The sequence below is a fragment of the Haemaphysalis longicornis genome, unplaced genomic scaffold (assembly GCF_048455015.1).
Source record: "Haemaphysalis longicornis isolate Haplotype H1 unplaced genomic scaffold, Haemaphysalis longicornis Haplotype H1 scaffold_6, whole genome shotgun sequence".
NCBI classification, from domain to species: domain Eukaryota; kingdom Metazoa; phylum Arthropoda; class Arachnida; order Ixodida; family Ixodidae; genus Haemaphysalis; species Haemaphysalis longicornis.
In genome coordinates this window covers 57,098,384-57,122,762 of record NW_027526407.1, presented here as the reverse complement: position 1 = coordinate 57,122,762, position 24,379 = coordinate 57,098,384, and the positions used below count along the sequence as shown (strand labels likewise).

Below are 24,379 nucleotides of genomic sequence, written 5' to 3'. Positions count from 1 at the left end.
GCAGCAGAGAGAAGCCGTGTCCCGTCGACTAAAACGATCGATGCGAGCCCCCCCAGACGTCCCCTCCCCGCGTAAACAGCCGTTTCGTCCCGAACCAGTGGCGTGCAACGTGCTGTACAGAGTGGCGTGAGTCGTCGCGTGCGGAACTCAGCCGCAGTGAACACAAGGGAATCGCATACACGATCGACCCGTCTTCCACACAGGGCACGGCATCGGCGACCGTGACAGGAGCCTAAGCCGCGCTCACACCGCTGCCTTGTTCTGGAGCAGCCGCACGAGGGAAAAAAAAGCGACCCTGGCTTATAAGTCATTACTTTCCCACCATAACGTTGGGTAGCCTCGAATAAAAGCTGTACATTTATTAATGGGCAAACAAAAAATATTTTGTTAGTCATTTGGGCAACACGCGAGACCGTTTGTCACCGAGGTGGCAAAGAAAAATCTGAGAGACTGCCGGTATACGTTCGCCGTAGTCACGAAACAGCAAAGCAATGAAAAAATATTGCGTCTTGCTTTTAGAATAACGCGCTAACTTTCGCAGTTCCGCTCTTTGTGCGTATGTGCGTTATCCGGTTAACGCGTGTTGTTGTGCTTCCGATACGGTAGTTGACCAGCGCGTGCTCTACGCTTCGCCAAGTCACGAGCCGTTTTTTTTTTAAATTTTTTTCCAGGGCGACGCGTGCGACAACTGCCCGCTGGTGTCGAACCCGGACCAGGTGGACTCGGACGGCGACGGTCGCGGGGACATCTGCGACGAGGACGCGGACGACGACGGGGTGCTCAACGAGCGCGACAACTGCCCCACGGTGCCGAACGGCGACCAGGCCGACGCCGACCGAGACGGACTGGGCGACGCCTGCGACAACTGCCCACGAGTGCCGAACATCGACCAGGTACGGCTGACGTCGAGATCGTGGAATCGGCCCGGAGGGAGAGCTCATTCCCATCAGCGCAACGAATAATGCGTGGGATATCGGGCGAGCACCGCTTAAACTTAGCTGGGCTATATCATAGCTCAAATCAGGGAGAAGAACTGCATGATGATGATGATAGTTGGATGTTTCTGGCGCAAGGCCAGCTAGGGCAAAGAACGCCAAACAAAAGCGATTACCACAAAAAAAAACGTAGGTACTAAAACGTGTAAGCCAAACAAATAGTAAAATCAATAAAAGGCAATTGTGCTGGCTGGTGTGTAGGGCAAGTTTTGATTATGCATGATAGGAAATTAGGTTTAAAAACTTAACATCTAACAAGAACAAGAACAAGAACTGAACGTGGGCTGGGCGTCCAATGCTTGGGACGGACATCTAACCGGTAGACTACCAGGGTAACAGTGTGGCCATCACAGACAGGAAGGGTAGACTGTGGCCGGACATGTAATCGAAGAACTGACAACCGCTGGGTCTTGAGAGCTACACACTGGCTTCTAGAAGCCGAGACTGGAAGAAAGGAAAGTCGATGAATGATTAAATTAGGAAAGTCACAGGTGGAGAGAGAGAGAGAGAGAGAGAGAGAGAGAGAGAGAGAGAGAGAGAGAGAGAGAGAGAAAGAGAGAGAGAGAGAGAGAGAGAGAAAGAGAGAGAGAGATATCTTTAATGAAGTCTGACGATGTTAGCAGAGCTAAAATGCCTAACTTGCTACGCCAGTTGACGGCGTGACGAAGATGATGGCGATGATGTTCAAAAACTTGATGCGCACAGAAACGGCGAGTTATCCACAGCAACTGGTCTAGACCTGTGTGTTGCAGGTACTCTATCAGAGCTTTTGTAGCCCGTAAAGCACGTTTGGGACAAGCCCATGGTCCTAAAACGTCCTTTAGCTGCATGTCCACTAGGGCAATGTAGAAAGGAACGGAGCTGTACAAGCATGGGAGAGGACTTCGTCCTGCAGTGGACACAAGCAAGATGATGATGATGATGACGATGCGTACATAGACCCACTCTACCAGAGCAATAAGGAAGGGACACACGCCAGAGTCGACGGGACGTGCGCTGCTTCCTACGTCCGTCCTCATTTGCATTGGCGGAACGCATCTACTAAATCTCCTATCTTCCACTGCTGTAGGATGGATGAGCTTGACCAAAGTTCACACGGGATAAATAACGAAGCAGAGACAAGAGCAGCGAACAGCTTGGTATGCAATGAATTATCGAAGTGTGGCCAACGAGATAACAGGAGGCAGGGGATCGAGTCGGAACAACCTCCGGAAATTTCATGGTACCCTTCTCCGGCCCTCATCTCTATTTCGGGCATTCCTTGCTTCGGCAAGACGTTATCGCGTGAGGAATCTCCAAAATGTTTTCTCTCTCATTTTGCTTTTGACTGGTGCTATTTGTCGCGGAAAAGCCGTCGTGAATACGAACGTTAACATTACCATATATTACCAGCAAGGTACGCGAAAGTGCATCTCCGAACAACCCCTGAACGTAGGCGACGCGAGACAACCAATAAAAATTAAACTGACCAGGAAAGTTTTCTGACACTCTGAGTACATAGTCGCACGCCCTACACGCCGCTTCCACGTTGACGACGACCGTTTTCAGCTCTTCTCTTTTTCAGTGCTTGCAAACAAGGGTTTCCGCAGACTTCGGTAGCCAGTTTAGATCATATATCTTTAGGCCCGTTTTCAGATAATCTACGCCACGCTAGCAGCATGCCCATTTAAAGTAATCGGGATTTGTAACTAAAAAAAATAGCTGCCTCACTTTTTATCAGCAACATTGCCTTATTTTACACTGAAGGGAAACGGCTCATCGCGCATTTCTGAGCGCAGTTGAATATATCGCCCAAAACCCGGGTGAGGGCTGTCTAGAGCCCTATTTGTAAATGTGGGGGGGGGGGGGGAACCAAAAAAAATTGGGCCCATCTCCCCGCGAGGGGGACTCGAGTAAATGCGTCGCATAGGGGGTGGGTGTATTGCGTTAACGTTTAGTGTTTGGGGAGCTGGTGGTAGTGAATGCGTTGTATCAGCAGCTTCTTGACGTAGTTTGAATGAGTCAAGGATATAAGGCGCGTTCGTAGCCTCCCATTCTGTGTCGGCTTTGCGGCGCAGTGGGTAGAGCACCATGTACATTGCGTTCCGCCCGCAGGGTCGAGGGATCGAAACCAGGCGCCGGATAGTATTTTTTTATATAGTGTAGGGGGACGGGTGCGGACTACGACTACGGACGTCAACGCGGGTGACATCGTGAGTTACTGCAATGCTCTGCATTAAAAAAAAAAAAAAAAAAAAAACGCCTGCACTACAGCTAAAGGCGCTCGCATACTTCGACTTATTGCTTACTTCGAAGTGTTTCAAGACATGCGACCGATCATTTGTGTGCGTAACAGGCATTCCTACAGCGAATTATGTAGAATTTTTTGCACTGGTACTGGGAATGCTGGGTCTGTATCGCATCCTTCGTTACGACCCCCAAGACCAAACCATGAGTGAAAAAAGAAGGATAGGTAGCAGCTGATATGTTTTCGCCTGTATTTACCCTCACCGGCATTTCTCATCACTCATACCCCTCTGCTTGGACCCTGGGTCCTCATATTTCACATTACAAGTGCTGCTACTACTGCCGCTGCTGATTCCCCCCAAATTCTTTATTTGAGGGCTTCAACCGGCCGAAGACACACTTGGGCTGTGAGGCGTGCCGTAGTGGAGGGATCCGCGTTAATTTCGACCACCCGGTGACCTTTAAAGGGACCCTGCAACTCTTTTCAATTTTTTTTTGAAATCTTAAAAGAAAAGTACCTCAGCCAAAAATTACTGCTCTATGCCCATCAGATAACTTTATAACCTCGCTCAAATGATTTTTCTCTCTTCGCCGGTCTCAACGTTCTTCGACGGCCCAAATTACGTCACTGAGGCCGTATAGCGGCTGTTGGCCGGTTTTCCTTCAGTTGCAGCAATGAACGCTTTCCGATAGCAACTTCAAAAATAAAGCCACGAGAACAAAGCAGAAATTGAACGCGTATCTGGTGGCGCGAGCAAATCACGCAGTGCCGCTCCGTGCTGGCGATAACTGTAGCTTTCGCAGTGCTTCCAGACGCGAAGGAAGAGTGAAAGCGTCTATCGAAAGTGTTGCAGGGTCCCTTTAACGCGCGCTGAAATCTCCACACGCGAGGGCACTTTCGCGTTTCGCCTCCATCAGAAAAGCAGCCACCGCGGCCGGAATCAAACCAGCGTCTTCAGGCTCAGCAGCACAGCGGTTTAGCCACTGAGCCACCGCGGCGGGTGCCTTCGAATTCTACGCGTCCGGATACCGACAACTCGCGGTCCCGCAGGTCGACACGGACCGGGACCTGGTGGGCGACGCGTGCGACGACAACATCGACCGGGACCGGGACGGCGTGCAGGACAGCCGGGACAACTGCCCCGACGACCCGAACGCGGACCAGCTGGACACGGACTCGGACGGAGACGGCGACGCCTGCGACTTCGACAAGGACAACGACGGCATCCCGGACAACCAGGCGAGTGCGGTGCACGGAGGCTTACGGAGTATACGCTCCATACATATGTGGTGCAGGCTGGGAACCTCTTTCTCTCTCACAGTCACCTCAACTGCCAACTGGAGGAGGATTTTTAGAAGCGTCTGACGTAATTTTAACGAGAAAATGAGGCCTTTGGGGCGCGACATTCCGCTTCCAAGTCGGTGCAGCTCGAGCACTTCCTGTTGCAACCAGAGCCGCTACTGGTTAACCTTGAACACTGCCGTAGTCTTTTTGATCACCTGATAATATAACCACGCTGTTCCGGCTGTGTGGCCTAGCGGGTAGCGGCGCGGCTTTTAAAGCTTACATCCCGGGTTCGAGCCCCAGCAACTCTCCATTTTTTTAGGGGCGAAGCCCCTCAGGTGCTGGGGCTGTCGGCGTCTCCTGTCGTCGCCGTAAGCGTCATCTCATGTAGTCACGGTACTAAAACAGCGCGAAACTCGTTTACACCTCGCGCTCGAACGTAACACGTACGAAAAGAACACACCGGGACACTCGTTTACGCCTCGCGCTGGAGCGCTTCGTAACGCGTACTAAATGAAAAAAACACCGTGACACTCATTTATGCCTCGCGCAAGAGAGCTTCGTGCTTCAAAGACAAGACACTTTAACAGCAAAGCTGTATACCTCTACCACCCAACGGTTTCGTCTCCGTTGGCAAAAGCGCCAAGGCGACAAGAATACACTTATACACTGCATGCTTCGCCCCTCTCCAGGTTTCACGTTAGCGGAGATGGCCCGGGATTTTTTTTATTTCTGCGATTTCTTATTGGGAAAATGGTCCTTCGGATCACTTCTGCGCATTCTTTTCGTTAGTAAAAGCGGTTTCGTATCTTTTATGTCGGTTCAGGAGCGGAAAAGAAACCGTCACCACGTTTAATGAAACATGTGCATCGCACCGGAAGTTGCCGGTCTGCACTGACTAGGAAACGGAATGTCGCTTTTGGTGCTTTGACACTTTTACATTCATAACCTGGCAAAACAACCCTTTTGTGGCTGCAATGGCAAGAACTAACCTATTCAGGCGCTCAGGTGAGAACGCCCTGCGCATGTTAAACAGTCACCTGACTTCGAAGTTCGATGTTTATTCATGGGGTCCGCGCGACAACCGTTCTCCGCAGGAATATCTGGGCTTTATTATAAAACCCCCGCCATAACAAAAAAAAAAAAACTTTATTCAAGATTCATCTTCGTTCGAAGTACTTTATGGTCCCAACTTCGGTGCATGAAGAGCAGATAGTCACCGCTTTTAACAAGGTATGGCTTATTACGAAGCCAGTTTCTCATCCCGAGGTCTACGTTATAACAGGGGCTTCACTTTCAGTACAGGTGCAGCACCACGCCCGCGGTAGAAAAAAAAACCGTCATAATTCATCTCAACCCACCTTAATACCACTTACTACCCATTTCTATCAATTACTAATCAATCATTATTCCCTCCCAATTCATTTTAATCCGCCTCAATCCATTCTTATTCGTCTTAATCTATCTTAATTCCACGTTACTAACCGTTTTTATCAATCACCAATCAATGATTATTCACCTCTCATATGCACAGCTAGCTGGAATGCTTTGCTTCGCTTGTGACCTTTCCCGGTTCACTTGAGTTCTTCCATCATTCGTGTCGACTCCAAGGTCAGTCGAGGTCAGCCTTCCAGAGTGATTCCTTAGTTAGTTCTCAAGGAGCCGGACACCTTGCCTATAACTGTGGACAGTGCAAGTGCGAACAAATATTTGACTGTGTGACGATTCTTGGGAAAGCAAGGACCAAAAATGGGAGCGAAATACTTGAAGCGTTCTTCATCAAACAGGAGGAAGGCAACTGCATTATCGCACCGCCTATTTCCCTCGGCGATAAAGAAATCGTGTTCCTACAAAATTGAGCGGTGATTATACGAAAGCACGAGAAGTTAAGTGAAACTAGCATTTTTTTGATCGAATCAGGCATACGTGTTGGCGCATGCATTGGCTTTATTGTTCACAGGGTGTATCCGGTTCTATTAAATTTCAGTTGCTAGTACAGCGTTGTGTTGTCTCGTCTCTCCTTCTGTATCGCGTCCTTTTTTCGCTGGTTTCCCATCCCCGTCAATATGAACCAACTGGTCCAGCTAGCTGCACTTTTTGAAAGCGCTGGAGAGCACGCGCGAAGCGTAAGAATTTCCGTGAACGTTTTTTTTTTTTTTTTTTTCCTGCGCCGAAAAAAAAAATCTGCAGGACAACTGCGCCCTGGTTGCGAACCCGGACCAGCGGGACACCAACCGGACTGGCGTCGGGGACGCGTGCCGCGAGGACTTCGACGGGGACTCGGTGCCGGACGCCCTGGACGTGTGCCCGGACAACCGGCGCGTGTACGCGACCGACTTCCGCGCCTACCAGACCGTGGTGCTGGACCCCGAGGGCGACTCGCAGATCGACCCCCACTGGGTCGTCTACAACAAGGGCGCCGAGATCGTGCAGACCATGAACTCGGACCCGGGCCTGGCCGTCGGCTTCCAGCACTTCGGGGGCGTCGACTTCGAAGGTATGAGACCGTCGTCCACGGAAACCAAGGGGGAAAGGGACCATCTCGACATGCAGGGGCACTCACGTGGGCAGCTCAGGTTCAAGCATGGTTGCTGTGGTAGACGACGGATAAACGACGACTTGTCAATAGAATACACATAGGCCCACAAATCGTCTAGGCTTGAAGAAGGCAGGAAAACAACGGATATACGAGGACAAGGACTACAATGCACGCAACCAAAGCCACTTTCTAAAGATAAAGATGGTTAAAACACGACGCTTTCTCAAATCCAAGTCCAAAATCCAATGTCAAAGTCTACTTAAACTAAGTCAAAATCCAAAGCCAACGCCTGCGCAACGAAGCCAAAGAAAATGCTGAGCAATCCGAATGCGATGACGGAACGCTCATCATAATCAGCGATTCTATTACAATGCCAATGTGTCGACTTCCAGTGCTGTACCCTGCGTGTTTTTGGCGTAAAGACCTTCCATTGTCTACGTGTGTGGTATGATTGATGTGCCTTTCTGGAAAACCATTGTGTAAGGGTGGCCTTCCTGCAGTGCGTTTTTGCGCAACTACATCGCCATCAGTAAAGCATAGAAAGCTGCGCTTTAAAAGCTACGGGTGAAGTAAAATAGCAGCGTGAGTTAGGGAACAGACTCGGGCGGAAGACATGTTGGTTCAAATAAAGCGAAAGAAGTGGGGTTGCGCAGGTACGTAATGCGGACAACAAGCAACAGGTGGACCATCCGTTTAATAAAATGGCTACCAACGGGGCACAAAGGAAAGGGGCAAGAACATGGGCTCAATGGAGTGATGAACTAAGAAAATCTAGGGGCAAATCGGCAAACCCAGGATAAATGTGACTGGAAATCCTTAAAAGAGGCCTCGTCCTGCAGTGGACGCAAGCATTTGATTATGATGATGACGCTGACGAGACTAGGAGTCATATCCAGCTGGGGGTGAGGACACGGGGGGTAAAGATTGAACTTTAAAATACCATTTAAAATACCACTGTTCACGGCACTCCGCAAGCCTTTCCTCTCGCCCCTCTTCTGTTCCCGGACAGGCACCTTCTTCGTGGACACGGAGGTGGACGACGACTACGTGGGCTTCGTGTTCGGCTACCAGGACAACGGCCACTTCTACGCCGTCATGTGGAAGAAGAGCAGCCAGACGTACTGGCAGGCCACGCCATTCCGCGCAGTCGCCGAGCCGGGCATCCAGCTCAAGCTCGTCCACTCCGAGACGGAGCCGGGCGAGACGCTCAGGAACGCCCTGTGGCACACCGGAGACACGCCGGGACAGGTGCGTGTGCTGCCCGTCTTTCTCATGGCCGTACTGTCCTCAGAGTCACAATCACGGAGATCTTGATAATCAAACCTGGGGCCGAATTCTATGAAAGGAGGGCGCCGTTATGAAGCGACGCGGTACTGGCAAGCAAATGCATGTATTCTTGGGCTGGGGCGTCACTTTGGGCGAGAGGGGGGAGGGGGGTAGAAAACGCAAGGCGTCCCCCTGGTGCACTCTTATGCCCCTCGTCCAAAGCGACGCCCCAACCCAAGAATACATGCATTTTCATGGCAGTCATGGCAGTACCACGTCGCTTCAGGACGACGCCCTCCTTTTAGAGAATTCGGCCCTGCAGTAAAGCCTCTAGCGTTGAAGAGAAAGCTTAAAAAATTGCTGTCAGCGATACTTCTGACTCGAGTGCACTATATCCAGGGTCAAATCAACCGAATGGAGCGGCTATTAGGCTTAACGTGTCATGCGGAGAAGTGACAGCCGGTGGACACCTAAGGGTAACGGATTCGCTACCGAGAGAGGACTAAAAAGAGGAGAAGGCCGATAACTCGGTGGAGGAGCGAGATAAGGAAATTCGATGGCAAAGAATAGGTTCGGGCAGCACAGACCAGCATCAGTTGGAAGTCAATCAGATACCTTCATCCTGCAGTGGACAGAAAATAGGCCGATGATGATGATGATGATGATGAACGAACGACATGAATGCGTGATGATGATGACGATTCTTATGAGAACAGAACAGTCTGGTAGAGTTAACGGCTAAAACTATAGCGGGGGCCTATTTGCACAGCTATGTTAAACTGACTGGAGGAGCCGGTAGACCCGTCACCACCTCTTATCGGCCTTTCCATCTCTTCACACCCCCCTGCCCGTCAACAGGGCGGTATCGCAACACCGAACCTCGTTCCGCTGGCGGGTTACGCCTCATTTAGTGCAGAGCAGTCCTGCTTATGAGTTGAAAGAGGAGTCTTGACGTACGTACGGGGGGACAAACTCCGCTTGGAAGCAGGCCTACGTCGCATCCAATCACAAAAGCCGTCCCGCTTCGAGCAAATAACCAGAAACTTCAAAACGCTGCACTCCTTCCCGTGCTGCGTACCCTCAGAGCGCCAGGGATCGTGACTCATTGTTCGCTAAGCGCAATTTTGTGCGCGTGCTCGGGCCGTGATATAGTTTGCGTCGTCCGGCGGAGCTAGGCGCCCCCCGTGCACGCCCATGGCGGATCCTGCGACCGGCGGCGTGTGAGTCAGTCCGGGGAGAGGGCGGCCGGCTGCTGCTGGGACGTTGGCTCTTCCGTGAGACCCGCATAAGTATGCTGGTTTTCGAGCGAAACCCGATACTTCCCGGTACTTGCGCCCTCCTATCCGCCCATTCGAAGCAAGTTTTACATTCTATGACTACCCCTGCGATTTCTAGGTCGGGTGTGTGCCGGGCTCTTGGCGCTAGCGAGTTGTAGATGACTCTCCCGGCGGAGTCATGAATGTACACACTTTGTAGATAACTCTCCCGGCGGAGTCATGAATGTACACACTTTGTAGATAACTCTCCCGGCGGAGTCATGAAAACTCTCCCGGCGGAGTCATGAATGTACACACTTTGTAGATAACTCTCCCGGCGGAGTCATGAATGTACACACTTTGTAGATAACTCTCCCGGCGGAGTCATGAATGTACACACTTTGTAGATAACTCTCCCGGCGGAGTCATGAATGTACACACTTTGTAGATAACTCTCCCGGCGGAGTCATGAATGTACACACTTTGTAGATAACTCTCCCGGCGGAGTCATGAATGTACACACTTTGTAGATAACTCTCCCGGCGGAGTCATGAATGTACACACTTTGTAGATGACTCTCCCGGCGGAGTCATGAATGTACACACTTTGTAGATGACTCTCCCGGCGGAGTCATGAATGTACACACTTTGTAGATGACTCTCCCGGCGGAGTCATGAATGTACACACTTTGTAGATGACTCTCCCGGCGGAGTCATGAATGTACACACTTTGTAGATAACTCTCCCGGCGGAGTCATGAATGTACACACTTTGTAGATAACTCTCCCGGCGGAGTCATGAATGTACACACTTTGTAGATAACTCTCCCGGCGGAGTCATGAATGTACACACTTTGTAGATAACTCTCCCGGCGGAGTCATGAATGTACACACTTTGTAGATAACTCTCCCGGCGGAGTCATGAATGTACACACTTTGTAGATAACTCTCCCGGCGGAGTCATGAATGTACACACTTTGTAGATAACTCTCCCGGCGGAGTCATGAATGTACACACTTTGTAGATAACTCTCCCGGCGGAGTCATGAATGTACACACTTTGTAGATGACTCTCCCGGCGGAGTCATGAATAACTCTCCCGGCGGAGTCATGAATGTACACACTTTGTAGATGACTCTCCCGGCGGAGTCATGAATGTACACACTTTGTAGATAACTCTCCCGGCGGAGTCATGAATGTACACACTTTGTAGATAACTCTCCCGGCGGAGTCATGAATGTACACACTTTGTAGATAACTCTCCCGGCGGAGTCATGAATGTACACACTTTGTAGATAACTCTCCCGGCGGAGTCATGAATGTACACACTTTGTAGATAACTCTCCCGGCGGAGTCATGAATGTACACACTTTGTAGATAACTCTCCCGGCGGAGTCATGAATGTACACACTTTGTAGATAACTCTCCCGGCGGAGTCATGAATGTACACACTTTGTAGATAACTCTCCCGGCGGAGTCATGAATGTACACACTTTGTAGATAACTCTCCCGGCGGAGTCATGAATGTACACACTTTGTAGATAACTCTCCCGGCGGAGTCATGAATGTACACACTTTGTAGATGACTCTCCCGGCGGAGTCATGAATGTACACACTTTGTAGATGACTCTCCCGGCGGAGTCATGAATGTACACACTTTGTAGATGACTCTCCCGGCGGAGTCATGAATGTACACACTTTGTAGATAACTCTCCCGGCGGAGTCATGAATGCACACACTTTGTAGATAACTCTCCCGGCGGAGTCATGAAAACTCTCCCGGCGGAGTCATGAATGTACACACTTTGTAGATAACTCTCCCGGCGGAGTCATGAATGTACACCCTTTGTGAAAATTTTCTAAGGCCAATCCTAAGCCTTCTGGACCATGAAGAATCCAAAGAATAACACCCGTGCCACACGTACATGAAAAATGGCATTAGGTGTTTAATGGTTTAAGTTTTAATGCCATTAATTCGCTGCTACACGCAATGATCTAATGCCATTCGCTCTAATGTCATTTTTGGTTCATGGAGTTCCGCACAACTCATTCGCCTTCACGAACGCTTTAAATCTGCCTACTCTCGAACGCGATGAGCATCATATGAAACCAACGAAACTATCAGCACCAGAGCGTTGACGCGGAAACGTAGCTGAACTTCGAAAAGAGACGATTTTGTGTGCACTCTTGGTATCGAAGTTCTGAAGAAGACGAAGTTCACTAAAACAGTGGCAAAAAGCAAAACATCGTGTTACTCGTCATTTTCAATTTTTCAGATTTAGCTACCGCTGGCAGGCGATGGCAGCTGCTGAAGCCGCTTTTAGAAACGGCTCCCACCATTTTTAAGAAAACACGTTTTCTCAAACGTTTCTTTCGCAAGAAACATTTTTAACCCTTGTAAGACGGTTTTCTCTCTGTTAAAAACTTCAAAAATATGAGTGCACTTCTCTTTTTGGTCATTATCGCCATCATGCCTAACACATTTAATGCCTTCGCGTTTTCGCGTGTAGCGCGGCCCGCCCAAATAATGTCATTGGGTATCTTAAGGTTTTATACACTTTGTGTCATTTTTCGTTCCGTGTCATTCCGTTCTACATAGCGCTCTGCTTCTCGGGTGATTAAACATGCATTCTGAAATCTGGAATAAAAAGGTGAACCAGCTTAGAAAGGTCAGTTTCACATGTGATTCGACCATGTGTCACCCGTAACAAAATTACTCTTAGTAACAACTTTATCTTTCTCAGTAATTTCAATTTGCCCTTATCCTCGAATTTGCTTTATACTTGAGAGCGATAATACAGCCTACTCTCGTTAATAACACCCTCGTGGGACTACTAAAAATGTGCTCGAAAAATGGGCCCAAGAATTTCCCCACCGACCGAAGTAAGAAATAAACCGCTTCACACAGTAAAGGGATGTACCAACTTGTCGACTTAAGTGATGGGATTGAATTAACAGACGCCGAATTACCGACAGGTGACAGTGCACTTGCTCTATAACTTGTTCCTTTCATTTTCGGCTGTTCGAGCGCTGTGCGCCTAGGCCACAGCGCACGGGTGTGGCAGGTCACCCGTGCCACACGTATACACGAAAAAATGGCATTAAGTGTTCAAGGCCTTAAAAGAACCCGAATGACGTTATTCGGGCGGGCCTTGCTACACGCGAAAACGCGAGGGAATCAACTGTGTTCGGCATGATGGTGATAATGACAAAAAAGAGAAATGCACTCGTATTTCACAAGTTTTTAACGTTGAGAAAAACGTCGTACAAGGGTTAAAAATGTTTTTTTGTAAAAAGGAAACATTGTGAGAAATATTGTTTTCTTAAAAATGGTGGGAGCCGTTTCTAAAAGTGGCTTCAGCAGCTGCCGTCTCCTGCCAGCGGTAGCCAAATCCGAAAAATTCAAAACGACGCGTACCACGGTGTTCTTTTCCTTTTGCCGCTCTTTTAATGAACTTCGTCTTCTTCAGAACTTCGCCACCAAGAGTGCACAAAAAATTGCCTTACCGTGTTTTTGCGTGCATAACCCGCACCAAGTATGCGAAAATTTCAGTGGAAAAGCAGGGGTGCGGATAATACGCCTGGTTTTTCCATTAGTGAAGCTTCACGCCAGTGCGCGTTGTGTCGTGACCATGACCTTCTGTACAACAGTGAGAACTGCGCCTGAAGTGATAGCTCTAGCGAGAGCAGTGACACTGAGGGAATTGTCACTTTGGCCTTGCAGTCAGTGCATTCTACTTGCTAAATATACGCTTTTTCTTTCTAATTTGTACGCGATGTGTCGCTTGAGCAGCAGCTTTGGTGCAACCTTTCCTGTATCAAATGTGCGGGCAATACGCGAGGATTTCTTTTTCTTTTCCAGCGGGCTGAAAGTGGGGGTGCGGATTATATGCAGGCGCGGGTTATACGCGCGAAAATACGGTATTTCGAAGTTCAGCTATGTTTTCGCGTCAGCACTCTCGTGCTGCGAGTTTTGTTGGTTTCATTTGATGCTCATAGCGTTCGAGAGTAGGCAGATTTAATGCGTTCGTGAAGGCGAATGAGTTGTGCGGAACTCCCTAAACCAAAAATGACATTAGAGCGAATGACATTAGATTTTTGCGTGTGGGAGCAAATTAAGGGCATTAAAAGTTAAAGCTATTAAGCACCTAATGTCATTTTACGTGTACGTGTGGCACGGGTAGAATATAAATTTCATGTCAAGCAGGTACGAAGCGAAAAGGATGCCGCCTCGAATCTCCGCATAAACAAGAGCACCCTAGATTTAACATCACCTCAGCATTGCAGTCGAGCTACAGCTACGCCTCTGTCGTTCCATTTCTGTGTCCGTAAGAACAATCAATTCACGAAGACGATCATTTTCCTGATTCTTGACAATTTTTTCTTTGTTTTTGCGATCATAAACCAAGACTATGTCCCCGCTGCCCCGCTCTGTATACACAACAAGCTTCCCCGTGCGAATTTTTTTTTTTTTAATAAAAACAGTTTCTGATTGAAAGGGGAGAAAAACGACGGAACGAGTTGATACAATGTTTTTCAGACCTCGTTTTACGACCTTTTTTTTATCGACTCTCGGGAGGGCTGTGTTTGCATAACATTTTGTTTTGCATACGCCGCAAAACAACCGGCTTTTGAACAACCGTCTTCACACGTGCTACGCATAGCCTTACTTGTGTGGCATGTGATACGGCGGCTTCTTAATCGTTTGTTTTTGCGGTATATCGTTGGTAACACGTTGATCCTGGGTTTATAGGGATAAACAGGCTCACTTATACAACACCCCGCTATCCTCGCCTGCTTTTATCTATACCCCCGTGAAACCTGTGGAGGGGCGAAGCATGCAGTGTTCAAGTGTATTCTTGGCGCCTTGGCCTTTTTGCCAACAGAGGTGAAACCTTTGTGTGGTACAGGTATACAGCTTTGCTGTAAAAGGCTCTTGTCTTTGAAGCACGAAGCTCCCTAGCGCGAGGCGTAAACGAGTGCCCCGGCGTTTTTTTAGCACGCGTTACATTCTAGCGCGAGGCGTAAACGAGTTTCGCGGTGTTTTAGTATCGTGACTACATGAGACGACGATCACGACGACGACGACGACAGGAGACGCCAACAGCCCTAGCCCCTAAGCGGCTTCGCCCCTAATAGGAGAAGAATGATGGGCCGACCGATGTATGAGATGAGAAACCTTTGCGACAAAGAGTGTATTCAGACAGTGCGTGATTATGATGATGATGATAACTTTACTTTGCCCAAAACTGAGTGAAAGTTGGAAGGGGAAGCTTACAGCCTTCCTGAAGTGCGTGCATGATAGTAGCATCATTGGAGGTCAGAGGGAGAGGCCTCCACGCTGCTGTGGAAATTATGATGATGATGATGATGATGATGATGATATTCACTCAGGTACGACTGCTGTGGCGGGACCCGCGCAACGTGGGCTGGAAGGAGAAGGTGGCCTACCGCTGGCTGATGCTGCACCGACCCGAGCTGGGCCTGATCCGGCTGCGGATCTTCGAGAGCGACCAGATGGTCGCCGACTCGGGCAACATCTACGACTCGACGCTGCGCGGAGGCCGCCTGGGCGTCTTCTGCTTCTCTCAGGAGGCCATCATCTGGTCCGACCTGGTCTACCGCTGCAACGAGGCCCTGCCGGACGCCGCCTACCGGGACCTGCCGCCGGAGCTGAGAAACAAGGCCCGCAGGGACCGCGTGACGCCCTCGCAGGTGTTGTTGGGAGGGACCTCCTTCAACAACCTCGTCTAGCCTCCGTCTCGAGAAAAAATACGACGATGGCGACTAAAATGGGGAGAGCAGAAATAAAGATCGAGCCACGTGACCTTCTAGCGCGCTACTTCTAAGTAATCTTGAAGAGCTTGAACACAGTGAGCAGCATTGTGTCCGTGTTTCCTTCCTCTGTGGTTTTTCGTTCAAGCTGAATTTTCAAGTCGATATGAACCAACTCGCCCAAAACCCAAGCAATTCTTGAAGAGCAGCGCATCTTTACGGGCGTCCTCTTACGTTCAAGTCGATTGGAGATTCGTATCACCGCGCGAAATCTCCCGCGAGTTACTTCGACACGCTCTTGAAGACCCGTGCACCTTACGGGTATTCATATACGTTGGTTAAGTTGATCGGAGATTAGTAGCGCTATGCGAAGTCAGCACCGTCGTAACCAGTGAGGATCTGAGCACTGATGGCGCGCCAAAACGGTTGAAGGCAACCTTCCGCACTCGATTCCGGGCAGCCCACCTTAACGCGTGTCCTCTACAGGAGTTGACGGATTAGGATGATGGTTGGAATTCGACGCGAGAAACGCTTATTTTGCGGCGGTGGACGGAGGCTTCGGATGATGATGAAGACAGTAGGTCAGCCTACGATGAAACCGCAACATTCAACCATACGAATGCCTGTATTTTGGGTCGCAATGACTGACGACCTTTTCGAGCACAGGGAGTGGAAGAGATCCAAAAGAACATAAAACCGCTCTCGCTACTGTGCTGCGACTCTGTTTGCGCATGCGCTATGTGTGGCGCTAAATCTAAACGAGCGAGTGACACACCGGGACCGACCTTGCAAACCGCTGCCGACGTGGACAGTTACGCAAATATGGTGTCGCGTAATAATTTTGTAGGACACCCCTTCCCTGTTTTCAGTAGAATTTCCGTCTGCCGTGCGCCAGACAACCGATTTTTGTGGGGCGCATGTTCTCAAGCTCCTATGAAATCTAGCGTTTTACATATACTGGGGTAACCGCAAGGGATTCGTAATTAAGCACGCGGACATAATCTTAACACTAAACCTTCTGAAGTCTGGAAGGTGGCGCAACGCAGCGTCAAAACGTGACACTATACCGTACGTATAAACAAACAGCTCCGTCGGTTTCAATGCGTGATTCAAAAACCGCATGAAGGAATAGGGAAGGTTGCACATATCGTTGTTTCAGCAGGGGACAAGTTTTTAAACACGTCTTTTAATCTCACGTGCAGTTAAAACTTTTAACTGTACTTTTAACTTAAAAGTACGTTTCCGCACGCCTCACTGTCATGGTTGCCGTTAAAACTTTTAACTGTACTTTTAACTTAAAAGTACGTATCCGCACGCCTAACTGTCATGGTTGCCAGCATTCCTTTTGGGAGGACACATACGGGTGGTAGATCTAAAAATTCCGATTTCGAAAGTTCTAGGGTGCTATCAGCAAAACCGCTTAGGTTCAAGGCGTTTCAAGTGATGTCCTTTCATTAGGGATAGAGAAAATATATTCGACAAAAATCGGTTGCCTGCCCTTTTAAAAGTAAAAAGAAAAAGCGTCGGTGAAGGAAAAAGCTGAAGGGACAGGGGCCTGAAACGAGTACCGTTCGAAGGCCGCACCCCGTGGGGGCTTCACAGTGGGGCTCTTTTATAATCAGTCTGTGACTCACCTCGGACTCGCCGAAACGCGATCCTGGATTCGTCTTTCGCATATATTTCTACGGCGTGGGAAATTTCTCACTGCTTGCGAACAACCCGCGGCGAGCCGGAGACTGTACTTCGAGGAGTCTCAGCCATGCATGCGTGAGCAGGCACACTTGGCTGACTAAAACGCACCGGCACACAAGAGCGAAAATGCTAAACGCAGCACACCAATGCTTTCACGCGAGTCACGTACAGTCATGGTCAAATGAAACACGATCACAAAAATATCAACCAGAACACGCAAGTAGCGCGATTTCTTTTCGTCCAAGTCTAATTGACGCCTGGCTTAATTACAGCAACAAAGCTGCGAAATGTGGCTTTATAAGCATACCAATAGCACGCCGTTATTGAACCTCCACGAACAGTACTGTAAAGCGAAGCTTTGTACCCCCACCAGCCAGGGGTTCTGCTGCGACCGTTGGCGTCAACAGAAAATTCCCGCGAACAAAATAATTAACTAGTACTGCCAGGAATCGAACCTGGACCGAACAGAGAAACGGAGCGAGAGCCCGCTTTCTTACCAATTGAGCTACGAGCGCACGCGGAGACGGGGGAGACAGACGGTGTACTCACCGGTCACAGCTGCGGATTTACTTACCCCCTGCGTCCTCGCTGAACGCGACGTGACAGCATCACACGAACTCTCGCGGCGCTCTTCGTAGAGCCACGTGTGTGAATTCAAATGACGTCGCATGGGTAACCGTTGTGGGTGTCGTTTACAGCTTCGCTTTCCGACAACTTTCACAAGTTGGATTGGCGCGCTTTTTATTTTTAATTTTGCGTGTTCCGGTTCATGTTTTCGTGTTCGCATTTCATTCGTCCGTGACTTTACAACATTTCACAACGCATAACACGCAAGCTCAAATCAAAGTCGTCGCCGCGGGGTTATTCGCGGCTTCGGAGAATTAGCCAAGAAAGTTTTCTCCACCAGAGGGAGTGTCTTGTCACAGTTTCTCCCGCCGGTGTTGCAAGTGGTCGAGTCGTCTCGAAGGGCTTTCTCCGGCCATTACGTCAACGCACGGCGAAGGCGTAAATGTACGCTGTTCCGCATACCCTTTCAGTATGTTTGACACGAACTTGCAGCACTGATAAACGGCGTATGTTAGGAAAGAGCTAATGTACGCGTGGCATGACGGATACTTCACGGAAACTACTACGGAAAAGGAAAAATCTTAGTGAGGCGGATCTTCGGTTAAGGACTTGCAGAACAGCTGTCAATTGGCTATCTTATTCGACCGAAGAGCAAAACTCGGTTCCAAGACGTGTCATTTTAAACACACACACACACACACACACACACACACACACACACACACACACACACACACACAGAGAGAGAGAGAGAGAGAGAGAGAGAGAGAGAGAGAGAGAGAGAGAGAGAGAGAGAGAGAGTTTAAAAAGGAATATATCTGTCACGTGAGTCGGACATGTAAAAGGTGAGGGGGCGTGGTTGATGCCGCCCGCTTTAAGTCACGTCGGAATGCACTTCGTACACACTGCGTTATGCCCAGAATGCCGGTGACCGCAATTTAATCCGCCTGCGATTCAGGCTGCATCTCTCCCTCTCTCTCTCTCTCTCTCTCTCTCTATATATATATATATATATATATATATATATATATATATATATATATATAGAAATAAGGGTTGGCAGTCGAGAAAACCTCGGAAAGCAAAGGGGAGGATGTGGTAGATCATTGAAACAGATTAAGAATTTGGAAAGAAAGAAAGAAAGTGAAGAAAAAATGCCCGCCAGGTGGGATCCGAACCCACGACCTCCAGATATATATATATATATATATATATATATATATATATATATATATATATATATATATATATATATATATATATCCAGATATATATATATATATTCCGGGCATAACGCAGTGTGTACAAAGTGCATTCCTAAGTGACTTAAAGCGGGCGGCATCCCTCACCTTCTACACGTCTGACGCACGGACGTGAAAGAGACTCACGCTCTTCAGCGCTACAAATCAGCCTATACGAGGCGGGGATTAAACGAACCAAGTTTAGACACCGTCCCCTTCAAGCAGCAGCCCAACAGTGGGGGGGGGGGGGGGGGGGGAATGCGCAGCGCATTTCGCCGCTAAACATCACCTCAAAGCGGCATTCCGGAACACTGTGCAACCATGTATAACACTGACGCGCTCAGGCAGCCGATCCCCGGACAACAAAAACGACGCGGCCAGAGATGTCATACATAAACGCGAGCGTCAAAAGCTCCACGCTTCGCTCACGCGACAAGGCGGTGCACGACAAGAGGCGTCAGCGCGAAGCGCTTCACAAACAAAATCTCCACCCGGCAACACTTCCGTTCAAGACGACAAAAAAAAAAAAAAAAGAAGAAAGAAAGAAACCAAGCCGACAAGGCTGGGTAAGAAACAAACCTCCCAGATGGCGACGACTACGCCGACGACCTTTCTAAAAGCTCGCATGCATTAATAAGAACAGGGACCTCGCATCTGTCAGCGCGTATACAGTACGTAAAAGGTTCGCTCGCCTGCAAGACAGCACGACGAAGAGGGGGAGGAGGAGGTTCGGAGGGGGAAGAGGAGACCACCCAAAGGGCGAGACGACGACGTGGTTTATATGTGAAAGAGTTGAGTGTCTCTTTCTCTCGCTCACTTTTCTTTTTTTTTTCTCCTACGTCGTGCGTGCCCTGTCGCGCGAGAGTCAGCTTCCACTTCGTCGGCGGGGCCGGTCAAAACGCAAAGAGCGCGTTCCGCAGGATCGTCGAACCGCCCCGGAGAAAAAGCGAGTCTTCCTGGCGGAGTGGGAGGTGAGAGGAGGCCCGGGATTCCCCTCAAGTAGGTGCCGGGGGAGAACGCGTTTCAAAGCGGTTCATATCCGGCTGGAATGTAGGTAGAGCGAGTACTGTTGAAAAGTCGTTTACCCACGGTATGCCGTGAACGTCTGTTCCCAAGAAAAGATTCACTCGCACGCACGATCGCTATGCGACGCAATCGTCATCGCTAATGTCATGCCTTCAGTATCCACGGGGTGAAAGCTAACATGATTGTCCAGCCCCAACGATGGGCAAACCGATGACGACAGATAGTTTTAGCTAGCGTCACTTGATAAGATATAGAGTACCGTCACTGAGGCAAGCAAGTGAGCAAGCTGAGAACAAGCTGAGACTACCACAGTTGACCGACAGAAAACACATAAATAACAAAATGGCGGTGCCCATGAACCATCGCGGTGTAAACAAGTGTCACGTGATGAGAACTGACCAGTGATCACGGTGGCGGCATGGAACAATACGAGAAAAGAGTGCCCATACTCCGCAACCTTATCTGGTGCCACTAGTTTTAGCATAGCGGCTAGCGTACGCTAACGCTATACGGCTGCAAGTTACCGGGACTGACTGCGCATGCGCGCGCGGGGACGACGGGGAGGTCGTCCCTCAGCGGAACGAATGCGCACCTAGCCGCTACGCTAGCGGCTAGCCGCTACGCTAGAACTTTCTAATGATAACAGTCAGCGGCGCGTTAAGTGAGGGCTAAGAAACTAGACGCGAGAGCGGCGATATCGCTTGTCTAGTACGTAGCAGAGGCCGAGAGGAGCAAATAAGTGCTCCTATCACCAACACCGGATTTTACGTTATTAAACCCGCTCACGTTGTGCGAGACAGAAATTGAACCTGACTTGTGTGGGCGCGACTGCCTTCACCGACCACTGCGACCACTTCCACGAACACCCTCCAGTGTATATATAGCCTACATAATTGGCTACCGTCAACCTCGACGGACTTCGATGCAGGCCCCAACAGGTCCACCTAGGCCTAAAATATTAAGTGCAGTAAACTCTCGCTATGTAGAAGTCATCTGGGTCGAAAACTGACTGTGTTATAAGCGATACTTCTATACAAGCGTGGAATAACCTGCTTCAGCAAAACGCAGTGAGGACAACGAGAAACTCGGAGTAAAGCGATTTCGTTATGACACGATGGAATGAAATGCGCAAAAAAGAAAAGGCTTGGACCAACAGAAAGAAGTCTCTTTGCCATCATTTTCCTTCGCGCATTTTATCCTGTCATGTCAAAAGACCAACTTGCCGCTCAGGTTGCTTTGATGTTCGTTATAACGAGGATTTACTCCACGTTCGTTGATTGATTGATTGATTGATTGATTGATTGATTGATTGATTGATTGATTGATTGATTTATTGACTGTGGGGTTTAACGCGCCGACGCAACGCAGGCGATGAGGCGCGCCGTAGTGGAGGGCTCCGGATTAATTTTGACCACCTGGGGATCTTTAACGTGCGCCGAAATCTCGTACATACGGGCGTTTTTTGCTTTTCGCCTCCATCAGAAAAGAAAAGCGGCCGCCGCAGCCAGGAATCGAACCCGCGACCTCGTGCTCAGCAGCGCAACTCCACGTTCGTACGCACGTTCGTCCGTAGCTTCGAAAGCAGGCAAAGAGGGCGCGGGCTACACGGTGCCTACCATGGTAGAAAAAGCAAGAGTGAACACGCAGCCACCGTGCGCAAATCGCGCTGCATTACACCGACGCGGGCGCCAGCCAGCCAGCCAGCCACAGAGCAACCGCGGCCACGTTCTTAGCGGCAGACGTTACATACTCGATCCGCCGGTCACGACCGGTGAGAAGTATAGGTAGGGGGCGGGGCCTGCGAGAGGCACCGGCGGCACGACCGCGGCGCGGTCTCGTGCAGAAAACAGAAGCACCGGCGGCCGGCGAGCCAATGAACCCGGTTCATATAATCAGCACATGACCCCATACTCTACCCCCTGTCCATGAATCCGGCTCTGGGAGGAGGAGGAGGAGGAGGACGAGGAGGAGGAGGAGGAGGAGAAGAAGAAGAAGAAGAAGAAGAAGAAGGAAGGAAGGAAGGAAGGAAGGAAGGAAGGAAGGAAGGAAGTTAGGAAGGAAGGAAGGAACAACATCAAGCAACTACTACTACTACAGTCGTACACCGTGATAGCTGGAGCAACAAGCAACTTCGGTTCACTCAGTAGACACGCATGAAGGAGTAAGAAATGTATGAAGCTCAGTTAACGTTAAATGAATTTAATTAGGCTAAATAAATAGGGAACATGACTTTTAAGCGATTGTCACCACTTGAACTCGCTGACTCGTGTCACCGGGCGACGTCATTGACGGGATTGACGGGTGCTGTTAAAATAAGACGCATATTTAAAGTTCCGCTGACAAAGCGGCACCACCTTAATGTGGTGCCACTTTGGGTGGGATACGAAAGCGTCACCCAATTCAATCCAGTCATGTGATACCAAAACCGTAGTAAACAGCAGCAACTCCGTTGGCTCTTGCGCTCACCGGTCGCCGAAAAGAACCACGAACGCACCGCGAACCCACTGCCCTAAACTCCACTCAACCATAAAGGGACAGACAACTGATTTTTGTGGAGTGGTTGCGCTCCAGCTTATGTGAAAGCCAGCGTTTTATATACTAGGGCAAGCGCAAGCAATTTCTAAATAAATATGCGGAAATAATTTTAATTTTGCACTAAAATTTCTGAAGTCTTAAAGGTGGCGACATGTACCTTACATAGCCAAACAATTACGTCGATTTCATCACGTGATTCAAAAACCGGATGAAGTAATAGGTTGTTGTTGTTTTAGGCGTGGGAAAGTTTTTATAGACCTCTTTAACCTCACGTGCGGTTAAAAGTATGTTGAAACGCAGCCCACTGTCATGGCTGCCAGAATTCGTTTTGCCGGGTTACGTTTGGCCGGTAGATCTAAAAATTTCGACTTCAAAGGTTCTAGGACGCTATCATCAAAATCGTTCCGGATTAAAGCGTTTTAAGTGATGCCCGTTCATCTGGAATAAAGAAAATATACTCGACAAAAATCGGTTGTCTGTTCCTTTATCTAGATCAATGTACCGGGGGCAAGCGCCTTTCCCACGTTCCGTTAGACGTGACCGTCCACGAAGGCCGTTAAGGCCACTTTAATGACTACTCTAGTACAGCGCTTAGCCGAAGCCGACCCGGTGATTACAAACCGCACGACCAAGCCTTTCGATACCGGTAGCTGTTGACTGTCGGCAATCGCTATGAATTTATACGCCACGCCTTCTAAAAAACAAGGCGCAGCCCATAAAGCTATCTTACAGGCAGCCAACTGCAGCAACCGCGAAAAGCAGCAAGAAACAGAAGACGTGCAGAAGACAGAAATAGCCATCAGGGACGCCATCGTAAGTAGCTTCCGGCGGACACGCAGACGATCCTGAGCGGAGTAGCAGACGATTTTTAATCACGCCCCAAACCGGTAGCAGACGACAGACAGAACGCGAAAGCGGCGGCAACCTGGCGGCAACGGCCGCAGGGCTTACAAGACAGTTCATCACACTTTAGTAGGAAGGGGCCGACTAACGCGACTGGTAGCAAAGAGAGAGAGAGAGATTAGTGCAGATTAGCCCGAAGCTACGCCGGACGGAAAGGCTCAGGCGACGCCAGGGATGAACGAAGATGGCGAAGCGGACAGCGCAGCCTCCGAACAAACTACCTGACGAAAAAAGGCTTAGCCGGAGATGAATAATCATGACAATAATAAAGAAACTCAGAGTCGACCCGGAGAGAGCGGGTGGGAGAGCACACCCCGTAGGCGACTCGTACGCCAAACTGCGCGAGGGCTAACCGGTTTTCTCATCTAGGTGTTTCTTTGAGGGCCAGTGCCAGGAAAGGTGTAATTACGGCGAACGAGCTGATAGTTGCTGCTTTCCCGGCACACAAGGGTTGCGCAAACGGTTATTAGCTGCGCCATCGCTTTGCGACCGGCTGTTATGACCGAGCGCGGACGAGCCTCGGCCAGAAGACGTGCGCCCCCCGCTGCAAATAACGGCCGGACGACGACACGATTGCGACTAAATCGTCGTTAAACCACGATTACAAAAGCGAGGTAGTAATTCTGTTGTCGTTAATCCGATAGACATCATACGGCGTGCAGGTTAGGGCTAGTTGGTCAGCCGTTTTCAGCGACTTCACAAGCGCACTGACAGCAAGCACAAGTCGGGCGATATTTGTCTGAGACATAAACGTTAGCGAACAGCTTACGTCGCGCTACCGTCGCTACCGTGGCTACCGGCGCTACCGTATTTTCAAAGCACAATATTCGGGATACCAGTCCTGAACATGCATGCGGCATTCACTTTCTACAACTCATTTTTAAGAACTGACTTATCATCGCCGCAACAGATGGAGAGTCTACATCCATGCGTCAAAACGGCACACCAAACATATCATCCAGCAACTTAGAAACAGCAAACGAAGTAAAGGCGCCTCTGGAGCGAAAATAACCGACGACATACAAGCAATGACTTCCTTTCCGCGAACACGCAAAGCTGGCAGAAAGGGTGGAGCCA

General features: G+C 49.5%; 2 protein-coding genes across 3 annotated transcripts in view; one reads left to right on the top strand and one right to left on the bottom strand.

Moving 5' to 3' along the window:
- Tsp (Thrombospondin) overlaps window positions 1-15,390 on the top strand; it is a 28,977-nt gene extending 13,587 nt beyond the window's left edge. The window contains exons 6-10 of the mRNA XM_077674426.1: window positions 672-893; window positions 4,273-4,461; window positions 6,697-7,003; window positions 8,055-8,293; window positions 14,958-15,390. Coding sequence (XP_077530552.1) covers window positions 672-893; window positions 4,273-4,461; window positions 6,697-7,003; window positions 8,055-8,293; window positions 14,958-15,317 — 1,317 coding nt within the window. The 3' untranslated portion in view covers window positions 15,318-15,390. The remainder of the gene's footprint in view (window positions 1-671; window positions 894-4,272; window positions 4,462-6,696; window positions 7,004-8,054; window positions 8,294-14,957) is intronic.
- Window positions 1-24,379, bottom strand: part of Jing (AE binding protein 2 jing) — a 159,045-nt gene that overhangs the window by 82,498 nt on the left and 52,168 nt on the right. The gene's annotated exons all lie outside the window — the stretch shown is intronic.